Source organism: Apium graveolens, chromosome 10, assembly GCF_009905375.1.
Source record: "Apium graveolens cultivar Ventura chromosome 10, ASM990537v1, whole genome shotgun sequence".
NCBI lineage: Eukaryota > Viridiplantae > Streptophyta > Magnoliopsida > Apiales > Apiaceae > Apium > Apium graveolens.
In genome coordinates, this window is record NC_133656.1 from 193,543,738 (window position 1) to 193,557,301 (window position 13,564).

A 13,564-nucleotide genomic window follows, 5' to 3' on the forward strand; every position below is an offset into this window, starting at 1 on the left:
GTCTATACTCGATATATAAGCATTCCCAATAAGAAAAATAGTAGTACAACACTCACCAAAGAGCTTAAATACAGAGAGAAAAATAGATAGATCATTCTAAAAGCTGATCAATGGCGACATCTAAAGAGGAGTTGAAGGAGGAGAATAAACAAGTTGTACAACTTGTTAGTGACATGGCTAACATTTCTGTAAGTGATGTTAAAGAGAAAGGGGTATTGGCTTTGTCTGCATTACGAAATCGAGAAGAAGAGTTGATCAAAAACAAGATGGAAGTTATGGAAAGAGTGGAAGAGCAGTTGCGATATGTAGAGGAACAAGCTGAGATTTGGAAAGTAAGTTTGATCATGTATTTCCTTTATCTTTTTCTCCCTGATAGCTTTAGCTATATAACACCAACGTAAAACTTTATTACAGTCGACTTAGAATTTATAATATATAAAAAATTAATGTAAGCTAAATATTGAAAATATCCTAATATATACAATATAATACTAATAAATATAAATATATATTCTAACACCCGGTATTACTTTTTTTTGGCCATATGATATGAGCATACATTACGATTCCCATGCTCATTTCGCCAACTACTTTTAGGAGATTGAAGATGCAGATCAAACGAATGCAGAAGTTGATTTTATTAACGAGGAGTATAAGTTACTGGTACAGAACTGCATCAAGAAGGTTAAGGCATCTTTACTTTATCTCTAGTTTTAATTGTTATGGTGATGCACTCATGTATGTTATAATGTTAACTTCTTTATTTTTTTGGCCCTCCATTCATCTGAATCTCGTATGACATAAGAATGCTATTTTATTAGAAATGCTCTGTTTTTTTTCGATACTACTGTTCTCACATACAAATTTCCATTATACAGGAAAAAGAGTACAATGAAAGCATTGAGGCTCTTGAATCATTTGGGGAATTCATTGTAGCTTATTATGGAGACGAAAAAGCTGAATCTGAACTCGAGCTCCCGGAGGTGATATTTGTGCTTCAAAAACTAATCAAACCCTTGTTTTTTTAGTATGTTACAATTTGTGATGATTGTTTTGTGCATGCCTACACACAGATAACGAGTGGGGGTGTAGTGACTGAAGATGACTCGGAGGAGGACTTGGAAGGTGTGCAAGAGAAAAATGAAGCGATTACCTCAAACTATGAAGCTGAAGAAAGTGATTTGATTTCAAGTAATGAAGTCGAGGATGATAAACAGATTGAAAATGCGGAGCGTAAAGAATGTTTAAAGATGGATAGGCCACGAAGGTCAAAAAGAATGGTAAAAGATCCATTCTGGATGAAGGATTACATCACGAAAATAGGGAAAAACAAAGGAAAAGACAAAGGAGAAGCAGAAGGAAATAAAGAATAGGCGATAATGGTTTCTAAATGAAAATATTGCAATTTATGTTAATCGCAGTTGAAGGTGAACTTGGGATGTTTTGTTGCGTGAGAATGGTATTACTTTGGTAATCATATGAGCATGGAAATGTGGATCAGAATATATATAGTTGTATCTTTCATTGGAACTTTGTGGTCTTCTAATATGAAAATAGTACTCGACAGATTTCTGCATTGTAAAATTATTCTATCAAATGAGGAGTGCATACTTTAACTGTTCCGAATAGCCTCAAATTTCAGCTAACTATCCTTCTCCACAAGGACACCTAGTTAATGTTTACACTTGTTTTCATTTTATACTTTCTTTCAGCCCAATTGTTCAGGACATCAACTTTACTTGCCACCTATCCTCATCGACAAATTAAAAACGACTAGTATAATATAACAAGTATGACAGGTTGAGTGAATATGCGACATTGATGTAGAATTGAGCCGATTTGTGCATCCTCATTGTTTAACAGCTCAAAGTCTCAAACATCGTCGACACAATAAGCATACAGAACAGAACAATAAGCATGAAGAACAGCATAAAATACAACAATTACTAAAGAGTTTCAAGGCTGAAGGCAGATGAGAGAGAATGTAGGGAGATCCTTCAAAAAAGCTGATCAATGACTAGCCTAAGAGACTTGTTGCAGCAGTAAGGTAGGAAGATAATACGACAACATTTTAGCATCCCAACCAACAACTATGACTAGGAGGAAGAAATGTCGTCTTTGTCTGTAATCTTGACTAAAGAGTGAAAGGATCAGGAACAATCGAATAGAAACTAGGTAGAAGGTTATAGGCTTATTTAGGATGCATAGAGGAATAAAGTAAGAGAGTTTCACTAAGAATCCTACTGTAAATTTAATCTCATGCTCATCTTTTAAGTTCCATAGGAATTTTTTTACATCATCATGCAATGACTTTCAATCACTACTTGTCTACCCATTCACACCAATCTGCATGACCGTTGAGTAAACAAATTAAAGTTTGTGTGCAAGACATGTCCATAAAATATAAATATTGTTATAAAAATTAACTAGTCTGCTATTGTTTATTTTTTTTTAATCAAATAATCGAGAATTATTTGAAAAAGATAATTGGAACTTATTAAAATATTTTTAGAAAATGGTAAAATTGTATTTTTTTTTAAATTAAAATTACATTTTCAGTAATTTTTCTTAAAATTAATCCAAATTTTTCATGTTTTGGTTGAATATTTAAAAATAATTTAAAACCCGAACCCAAATAGATCCCGGGTAACAACTAACAAGTAGTACTACTAATACTATCACTTTCAATTTTGCCCCCAAATCATCAGAACCCTAATTGCTCCAAAACGAATCAAGAAAATCCCCAAAATTTAAGAATGAGCAACAATGACAATGATGAAACAAAGCCCAACATAGTAGTGATAATGGGTGCAACTGGGTCTGGAAAATCAAGACTTGCCATTGATCTTTCTACTCACTTTCCCATTGAAATTATTAGTGCTGATTCTATGCAAGTATGAATCTTTTCTTGTTTCTTCTATGTATGTGTACACACACTTGTCTTGTATGTAATTGTAATGGGTCATGAAAAATTGATTCCTTTATGTGATTTGATTAGGTTTATCAGGGATTAGATGTTTTGACTAACAAAGTCCCCGTGCATGAACAGAAAGGTCTCTCTCTCTCTCTCTCTATCTCTCTCTCTCTCCCTCTCTCTCATCTCTCCCCCCTCCCTCTCTCCCTCTCCCTCTCCCTCTCTCCCTCTCTGTGTGTGTGTCTGTGTGTTTTAACAGATATATTCTTTTGTATGAATAATTTTAGTTGTTTGTTTATGCAATTGATTAGGCGTACCACACCATCTATTGGGTACAATTAGTCCTGATGTTGAATTTACTGTTAAAGATTTTCGAGACAAAGCTATCCCGGTGAGTGTGACCCTTTTTTTCCATACATGTAAATTTAAATATGTTATTATGGTTTCAGTTAGCTAGTTTCGGTTGTATTTTTTCTTGTTTACAATTATTATTTATTGACTGTTTTTCAGCTGATTGATGATATATTGTCCCGAGATCACTTACCGGTCATTGTTGGAGGTACAAATTACTATATCCAGGTATTTAAAAAAAATCACTTTCGTTTAGTTATTTTTAATATTGAATTTGAAACTGATAATAGTTGCAATACCGTAATATATAGTAAAATTGGAGATGGAGATCATGATTATTTATTAAATTTACGCAATCCTCACATAGTTATAGATGTCTGTGTGTACATCAAATTATACAAATACACAGAAACCAAAAAAGAAGTTATAAGATTGACAAAGATAGGAAGAGGAACATTGAATTCTGCAACGTGTATATATATATATATATCATGATCAACCTACAACGTCAACTTTGGTGGTGGAAGACAACAAACGCCGAAACATTACGTTCATGGCCGACGAAATCTTCTTAGCCTTTCTAATTATCAAAATACCGCCGTGAGCACCACCAGAGTCCTTCGTCGTTGGTCCATGCATAGACACACTTCTTTTAATCTGACTAGCACAATTTCTTACTTTTTGAGGCATACTTTCCTTTCTCGAAAACGAGTAGCTTCTCAAGTATATTTGCCTGGAGGACATACTATCAATAAATCTAGGCTGGCTTGCTCCATCCAAAAGACCATTTTTTGATAATGACCTCATTAGTCGTGGTGTAGATGGATCAGTATCCCTCCCACGGCCATTTAAACTAACTGACCTTAGGAATTTTGCGTCAGATTCTGCCCCCTTGTACAAGTTTCCGTAGGTAGCTCTTACAGGACACTTTGGAATGTCTATTGCTGCCATATTATACAAGAGATTCCAACCTTAAAACCCTTTAAATACAATCACACAAAAAACTCCCTCTTCTGTATGTGTATGTGTATGTGTATGTATCAGACAAACAACTCTTTATCTTTTGCGATGTGTAAAAATCCACGGATATGTATATTTATAGGCAATACAATCATCTGATCCTAATCTATTTTGAATTGTATACAATAAACTCTTCAATATCCAAAACCCAGACTAATAAGTATATTCATAAGCAAACAGTTTTTTTTAATCCCGATAAAACAGTTTTTTTTAATCCCAATAAATTAGTTAATTGTTTTTCCAATCCCAATTTATTTTGAATTCTGTATTATATAAAGTCCTTCCACAATTAGTATTTCAACCAAAATAATTACCTTATAATTATAAATAAGATACCTACTTGAATTAGGATTCGTTAAATATATTGGAATTCTAGCAGACCCAGTACAATTTGCACAAGTCAGCTGAAAAGCCAATCTTAGACCTACGGCTAAGTATTTAAAATTAAGTATCAAGCCAAAGTACTAAAATATATGTATTAAAAAAATATAATTAAAATAAAAACTAATTAAGTTACGGTAAGTAAAAACAGTTAGTAAGGCCAATACCAAAATTTAGGTACAGTGCTGAAATTTTTATTGTTCAGCTTTAATGATATAGTATAAATAGTATAGATTAAGGTACCATGCTAGGTCTGGCTTGTTTGCTAAAAGAAATTGTTATTGCTGACAGTCACTTGTGAGCCCATTTCTTCTGGATGAATTGATGGAGGATATGGATGAAAATTGCTCCAGGGAACTCCCTGGTAAAAAATTTCGATTTTGTTTTGTTTATCATCAATGAATCTCTAGTATGTATCATGTATACGTATTTTATGCAACTTTTTTGTACTTTCAGGAGATAAACTTCCCGATTTGGACACTGAGTTTCAGAGAGAATTTTCGAGTTATAGTCATGATCGTCTTCAAGAACTTGATCCGGTAGCGGCCAATAGAATCCATCCAAACGACCATAGAAAAGTGAGGCGTCTGTCTTATTAACTATGTGATTCTTCTTATGTTATAATCTTCAAAATTACCAATTTGCTTATAGTATTTTGAATGGTTTTGGTACCAACTTTGGTGTGTCCTTATTCTTTAACCATTGCTGGTTGCACAAACATTGCAGCTAAAACTTATAATAGCCGGTGATGGTACTTTGAGTATTGTTTATTCACTTCTATTATCAACAGCAAATTGAGTGCTTGCACAATGGCTATATATTTCTAATATTTATATGGCAGTCTTGGATCCTGCACCAGCTGCAGCTGCACCAAGCCAATGCTTTTGTTATAAGAGCAATGTGTAAATGTGTTTGAAGAATAGCCAGTTTGACGATTAGCAATTGCGTAAATTGTGTAAATGTGTTTGACTAATTTATATCTGTTTGGTTTCGGTTAGCCATTCATCATCTTAGGTTGTGCAGAGCTTACTCCTGTAACTCCTCCGAACTTTATAGGTTTGAAACTTTTTTCCTCTCTCTTATTAAATATGAGAGCAACCAGGTCTATTTGCTTTTTCTATTTGACATTGTTGGAGGGGGTGGGGGTGGGGGTGGGGGTGGGGGTGGGAGTGGTGGGATGACAAACTCTTGATACAGGGTTGAATAAGTTATCAGTATTGGGAGAACTAAACATGGAGTTTTAAATTTAGTATCGTAATATTTGGTCACTGATAATCTATAGTTCCGATGGTAATAAATGATTGAAGGTGGTAACAGTTTATACTTGAGTCCTTGAGCTCCACCTTGATGTATAACGAATTATATTATATGTAGACATTGAAATCTTATGTGCTAGTGGAATTGAAAATTTTGCAGATAAATCAGTACCTAAGCTTGTACACTCGATCCGGTGTTCTTCCTAGCAAGCTTCTACGTGGAAAGGCAATGGAGGTTAGTACTGCTATATGTCATAGTCATTATTCTTTATTGTGGCGTAGTACTTGAACTTTAACAACCTTCTGAATGAATTATTATTTGAACTACTGAAATATATATTTAAAATTGTAAAATCTGCGTTTTGCATTTGAAACATGATCTAAGATATTCTGGTTGTTTCTTGTGTTCACCCCACTATCGTATATTTGTATGAATTACACTATTTAACGGAGTTACAGTGAACAATATTCCTTTTTACAGGTATTATTTGATCTATGTAATGTATGCGCAACAGTTTTTACTTGAACAAATTTATAGTATGCATCTTTTTTAAATTTGAGAATCTTAACAAACAAAAAAGATATTAACAGAATAATTTGAGTAGTATGGTGACTGTTTCCAGATCTAGCAGTTTTGTAATATAAATTTTGAAAAGGTGTGGCAACATTACAACCATTTAGTCCATATTTTTTAAAGGTATCAGGCAAAATAACAAGCTGATGTTGCTATATATAATGTTCTAATATTGCATTTGGCAGGGCAGAACTGGGGACGTGTTGATCATGTCAGATACAATTGCTGTTTTTTATGTGTGGATGCATCTATTCCTGTATTAGATGAATATGTGGAACGAAGGGTTGATTGCATGGTTGCTACTGGCTTGCTTAATGAAGTTTATGATATATACAACTTGAATATGGACTATACACGAGGTTTGCGCCAGGCTATTGGTGTCCGCGAATTTGAGGAATTTTTACGAGTCTATCTTTCTGAAGGTCGGAATAATAATGATACAGAAAGTATGCAGAAAATGTCAAGAAAAAAACTTAATAACATTTTGAAAGAAGATTTGAGTGCAATTCTACAATCCCATATGGACAACCCACTGAAAACTCTGTTAGCAGATTCCATAGAGAATGTGAAAGCAAACACCCGAAGACTTGTCCGACGTCAAGTAAGAATATTAACATCTGTCATCTGTTTTAATTAATTAGGTTTTAGTTTGAGTTATGCAGCTTATGGTTTCTCCATGTCATAGAAACGGAGGCTTCACCGGTTGCAAGCATTGTTCGGATGGGACATACATGTTGTTGATGCAACAGATTCCCTATTATGTATGTCCCTTTGCCATTATTTGCTGCTATGTCGTTAGTTTGCCAAAGTTGAATGTCTATCCAATTGTTGTTATAATTCTTATGGAAAATATCCCTTAGGTTTCTCTGAATCTTCATGGTTTATGAATGTCATTGATCCTTCTGCGAAGATAATCAGCTCGTACCTTAACAAGGACAAAAGCCTACTTCCTTACTCAGCAGTCAGTAATAGTACTGAGAGATCGAAAGTGATCCAGAGAGACTTGTGGATGCAGCATATATGCAAGGTAAATAATGCTTGTTCCCGAAGATCGTGATTCTCAGGCTATTCAGATTGATGTCACATGTTTAAAAGTTGTTTCTTCCGGCTAATTACTTGTAGGCTTGCGGGAATAGAGTGCTTAGAGGGGATCATGAGTGGGAACAGCACATACAAGGCCGTAACCATCGGAAAAGAATATGTAGTCTTCGAAAGTTGGGTATTCTGTGCAGTGACCAGTAGAAGGCAACATCAGCTAATAGAGGTTCATACTAAAATATATTGCATGCTTGTTTGGCATATTGTGAGAAACTGAGATAAGAGGTGTAAAACTGTAAAACTGCCATTTTTTGAGCGTCATTCGATAGTTTGGATTATTTTCCTGATGTCTAACTTCCTTCTCTAAAACTTCCCGTCAGTTGTTTCATGTTTGTTTCCTTTTTAGAGTCTATTCTTCTTTTGTTCTGTTGTATATTTTTATTGATGGAAGAAAAGGAAACTCATTTCTATGATACCTTAAAATGAACTAGCTCTATAGCCCGTGTAATGCAAGGGCATGCTCTAGATTTGACGAATCGATATTATTTTAGTTATACTTTATGATAATATTTCATGTTATCCCCCTCCGAATGTTGATGGATTTATTTGTGTATATGAGTAGATTTTTATTGTGATGACATAGGTGTAATGGTATTTATATACAATTGACGTAGAGACAAGTGGCATTTCTTGTTTTCCACCGTTAAGGACGATCAATGGAAGTTTTTTAGAAATTTTAGTAATTGCCTAAACTAATGTACGATATAATTGTTTGTTTACATAAAATTTTATTTTATAATTGTTATTTGAATTTTAGTATTCTTCAATTTTAATTTCCGATCTTAGTAACTCTTTCCCCTCTCTCGAAAAATATTAATAAATTCACGTCTCTCAACATACTAACATACTAGGCGCTTCTTGGTTGTATTTCATATGTAAACTTTACCAAGATTATTTATTTTAGTTAATATTATTCGTTCACGTCATGATGACGCCGTAAAATACCAATGTAAACCAACATAATCATATATTTTATGACTTATGAAAACCATAAGTTAAAGGTTTTTTGCATAAATTAACACATAGATATATATATATATATATACATATACATATATATGTGTGTGTGTCTATATATATATATATGAAAGTCCTGAATTTAATTTTTTTGTGTAAATATAAGAATATATATATATATATATATATTATATACATATATATGTCTGTGTGTTTATATATATATATATAAGCCATGAATTTATTTTTTTTGTAAATATAAGAATATATATATATATGTATATATTATATATACATATATATGTGTGTGTGTGTGTATATATATATATATATATGAAAGTCCTGAATTTTTTTTTTTGTGTAAATATAAGAATATAACACTTAAAGTATGACATGATTAAATATAAATATTTATTCAGTTAGAGATATAAATGGTTGTGATGAACATAATCATATTTAATATATAAGTTTCTCTAGTTGATTTGTTTTTAATATTTAATTCACAAATATTTATAATAGACTGTAATGTGATAAATATGGTATATGTCAGTCAACTGTGTGATTAAAGGTGGGTGTGAAGTGGGAGAGGAGGGATGTCATGATTGGGGTACGAAGCGAATGGGCGCTGTGCTGTTTTTCGGGGCGGGGCGAATAGAGACGAAGTATTCTTTACTCAAGTTTGACCAATTAATATAAATAAATAAATTTTATTTTAATAGTAAGATTTTGTATGATTTTCGCATATTTTTTTATATATATATATTTTTTGTCATTAAGATTAACGACGGACAATAATATTTTGTAAAAATAAATTTTATTATAATTTAAATGCACTACCACTTTTTTTATAAATAACATGATTTTGTGCTCAAATTTCTCATGTATTAATATTGTTTATTTTTTTATAATAATAATAATAAATATTATTATTATTATTACTATAATAATAATAATAATAATAATAATTATTATTACTATAATAATAATTATTATTATTATTATTAGAATTTTTAATATATATGTTTTTATAGACCTGCTATTCAAATTAAATATTTTTTATTTTTTAATGAAATTTAAAATTATTACTATTACTATTAATAATTATTTTTACTTTATATTTAAAATTCACTTATTTATATTATTAATTTGATAATTAATAATTTATGTATTCTCGTCTTTAGAATTTAACTTACGTTAAAAATAAGTACAATTTTATTTTTTGTAGACAAAAAAAATTAAATCATTAACTAAAAGAGAAATTTCAATTTAATATTAGGTTTTTAATTATCGAAGCAAAAATAAAAAGGACAAGAAGACATGACTATTGCATGCCAAATAGAAAAACAAACTCAAGATAATATAATATTTTTATTGTTTTGCTCTGATAAGAATCTGCTCTGAAAATATAACATCTCTAACTAAATTGTTATATATATACACATGTACGTACATACGTACGTATGTTTGTATGGATATATGTATGTATATATGGATACATGCATGCGTACATGTATTTATATAATAATTAGTTATAAATATATATATATATATATATTAAGTATGCAATAATTAATCGATATTAGTAAGTCACTTATGAGATAGTTTTTGTATTATATGATGCATACATGTATCTCTATAATAATTAGTTATAAATAAATATATATACTAAGTATGCAACAACTAATCGATATTAGTAAGTCAATTATGTATTATATGAATTCTTATGCAAGGATTCTCATTTAAATTTTTTATACTAATTTTTTTTAATAGATTGTGTAAATTTTATGAAGAAATTATTTTTAATGACTTGCATATTAATGATGTTTTAATTGAGGTAATAAAAATTACATGAATAAATTCGTATTAAATATATAATAATGAATTAGTTGCATATTAATGATGTTTTAATTGAGGTAATAAAAATTACATGAATGAATCGGTATTAATTATATAATAATGAATGAGCATTAATGGTTAAAACAAATCATGTATGGATATTAATTACTGTATTTATGATTAAATTTGCTCATTGAACCCTCGTATTAGATATATAATAGATTTATAATGTTCAGTTGTCTTATTTACTTTAATAGCTTCTTAGAGACTAGTTTCTCAATACTTGATGCAAAGGAAAATTAAATAAATGGGTCAGTTCATATGGAAGAAAATTTGACAAAAACAATTGATTTTTTTTTTAAAAAAATAATTAAAATAATTATTTTGAAAATTTTAGTTGATTGAATATCGCATCGGTTAAAATTGACCAACTTTTCAGAAAAATTGTCATCTTTGTTAATTTTATATAAAATTATACTAAAATTATCTCTCACACATATCCATTATATTGATTAAATTCAACTAATTATTTATTTAGTATTAATTTAAAATCCGGATCAAAAGTATACGTTTGTTTATTCAGATTAGTAGTATATATTATTTTCGTTTAGCCGACCGAATTTTTATTTTAATTTAATTATGTTTTATAGTGGAGTAGAAATGTATGCAGTTTAGATTGGATCAGTTTTGAAATAAAAATCGAATTAAACCACGGAGAAATTTTCATCCGCAATCAAATTTGTGGTTGCAAATGTGGTTGTAGTTAACCGCGTCAACTGCGGTTATAAATTTACGATTATTGAAGTTCAACCACCTAATATAAAATATTAAGAATTACAAAAAAAAAATTAAAACATTAATAAATCTAAATTCGAGGAGTTAACATTGAGAAATAAAAATTACAAGTCTCTGTTAATGAGTAATAACTAATCATAAAAAAAAATAGTTTAGCTCTATGCGGCTAATAGAGTAAAGTGAGTAACGAGCGGTTAAGTAGTTACCGATTGACTTCGAACCTTGAGACTTAGAAGTAATGTACTAGCCTTGAAGTCATAAGAAAACGAGTGTTAATTTATTAATCTTATAATATATAATAATAATAATAATTTTAACAAAATAGATATGTTGAATTATTAGTTTATATATTATTATAAATATATTTTGTGATTCACGGTTTTGATTATTCTATTTTTAAAATTTTAAAATCGCATCCAAACGTAAATAAGTGATTACTAAAATTCCCATTTACAAAATATGGTTCGGTTGCAAGCGGTTAATGGGATGGAGCAGTTTTAAATTTTTTAGCCCGAATGATCAGTATATATTATTGCATTTTAACCCGATATTATTATCCCGATCGATGAATTACCAGTTCAATAATATAATTTTTAATTCAAATTAATATTATTTATTATTTTGTTTTAGTCCGAAATCGATTATGCTGACCAATTCTAACTAATTATACTTGATTTGATTTTAAATTTATTTTAAACTCGACTGTTGGTATAATTTTACTTTAATCATGATAAATATTGTATATTATTTAGTCTTATTTCAAGGTAATTATATCGACAAATGAATTATCTCTGTTTAGGTTTTGGAAAAAGAATGACATGAATGAGAAGGATAAAAAACAATCTTGTGTATTATATAAATCAAAGCACGGTTTGGTTTAAGCGACTGTCAAAATTTAAATATTTTGGCATATAATGTATGAATGTTTTATTTTTAATTTAGCAAATGTTTATTAATTTGTTATACTTAAAAAATCGAATTAAAGTTCAAGCAAATAAAATAAAAAACTGATTTTTGTTTTTATTTTTTTCGAATATATCTCTAATTTTATAAATCATATATTTTGATGAAGCAAAACTCACGAATTAATATTTAACTAAGTAATAGTTTAAAACTTTTGTCCAACAAATATTATCCTGCAAAAAATAATAATTGTGAGGATTGCATTATTATTTATTCAGTTTTATATTATATATGTCATTTGAATATATGAAGTTGATATGGACCATATGGTTAGTCCGAAATTATAAAATAATATGAATATATTTATAGTGTTATATTAAAGACGGAATAATAAAAATTTGGTTGGTAGTCGGTCTGATCACCGTAATTATAGCAATATTTAAAATAAAACACTCACATAAATAGATTAATATTTACAATAAAATTATATAAATACAAATAAAATTATAATATGTCTAATAAACTTTGTTTTAAACAAAAAAAAATATATATAATATTCATCCGGACCGGGCTAAACAAAATTATACAATTGATCCAATATGAAATACAAATTAAATATAGACTACATACAGTTAGTTGGATATGCAGTATTGCACTAAAACAAAATAATAAAGACTAATAAAAATCTGAAAGAAAATTCATTTGATCGATAAAGGTTGACTCAGTTGGTTAAAAAATGGATAACTATCATCTTGGTCCCAGATTCGAATCCCCACGCGAAGAGAATTTATGATTATGCCTCCTGAGTCAAGCCCGTCGCTTAATTGCGGTTTATCTTGGTTCACGTTGGGTGAGCCCGTAGGATTTATCTAATGCGCACTCGAAAGGGAGCGGTCACGGGTTACCTACGAAAAAAACAATAAACAGGTTAAAACAAAAATAAATTTTTGAAAGAAAATTCGTTTAGCTCATTTAATGTCAGCAGACTAAAACAAAACTAAATATATAATTGATTCGGTCTTAGCGAAAATAATATTTACCTATTTACCCCGGGCTAAAATAAAATTAAACAAAAAATTAAATATAATTAGCTAGATTTGGTTGATATAACATGTCTGAAGCTAAAATCAAGATTTATCACCTCAGGCTAAAATAAAATAATAAATATTACCGATCAAACTAATAAAATATTTACTGAACCCGACTAAAACAAAAATAAAATTTAAAATGTAATAAGTTGATCGATAATATGTCGATCACACAAAAATAAAAAATATTAGCTATTTGGTTAAAAAAAATATTCACCAAAAACTAAAATATAATTAAAAATAAATTAAATATAATTAGTTGTTTAATACAACGGGTTTGAGGCTAAAACAAAATAACGTATAGTATTTTTCTACGCTAAAAACAAATAAATTAAAATTAAATAAATCTGAACTAAAATAAATCTGAAGATAATTAGTTGGATGTGGTCGA

General features: G+C 29.7%; 1 protein-coding gene across 1 annotated transcript; it reads left to right on the forward strand.

Annotated features, from left to right (window-relative positions):
- The first annotated feature begins 2,665 nt into the window (after positions 1-2,665).
- On the forward strand, positions 2,666-8,059 carry LOC141693763 (tRNA dimethylallyltransferase 2). Its single transcript, XM_074498928.1, has 11 exons — positions 2,666-2,894; positions 2,999-3,053; positions 3,226-3,305; positions 3,425-3,493; positions 4,958-5,030; positions 5,123-5,244; positions 6,083-6,157; positions 6,687-7,097; positions 7,182-7,257; positions 7,357-7,523; positions 7,619-8,059. The coding sequence occupies exons 1-11, from the start codon at positions 2,757-2,759 to the stop codon at positions 7,736-7,738; spliced, it is 1,386 nt and encodes a 461-aa protein (XP_074355029.1). The 5' UTR covers positions 2,666-2,756; the 3' UTR covers positions 7,739-8,059.
- The last annotated feature ends 5,505 nt before the right edge of the window (positions 8,060-13,564 follow it).

Bases quoted from the DNA above. Each gene is read 5' to 3' on its own strand.
- LOC141693763 (XM_074498928.1), top strand. From the start codon at position 2,757: ATGAGCAACAATGACAATGATGAAACAAAGCCCAACATAGTAGTGATA. The intron at 2,895-2,998 runs GTATGAATCTTT...TGATTTGATTAG, and splicing joins TTAGTGCTGATTCTATGCAA to GTTTATCAGGGATTAGATGT. The intron at 7,258-7,356 runs GTATGTCCCTTT...AATATCCCTTAG, and splicing joins TGCAACAGATTCCCTATTAT to GTTTCTCTGAATCTTCATGG.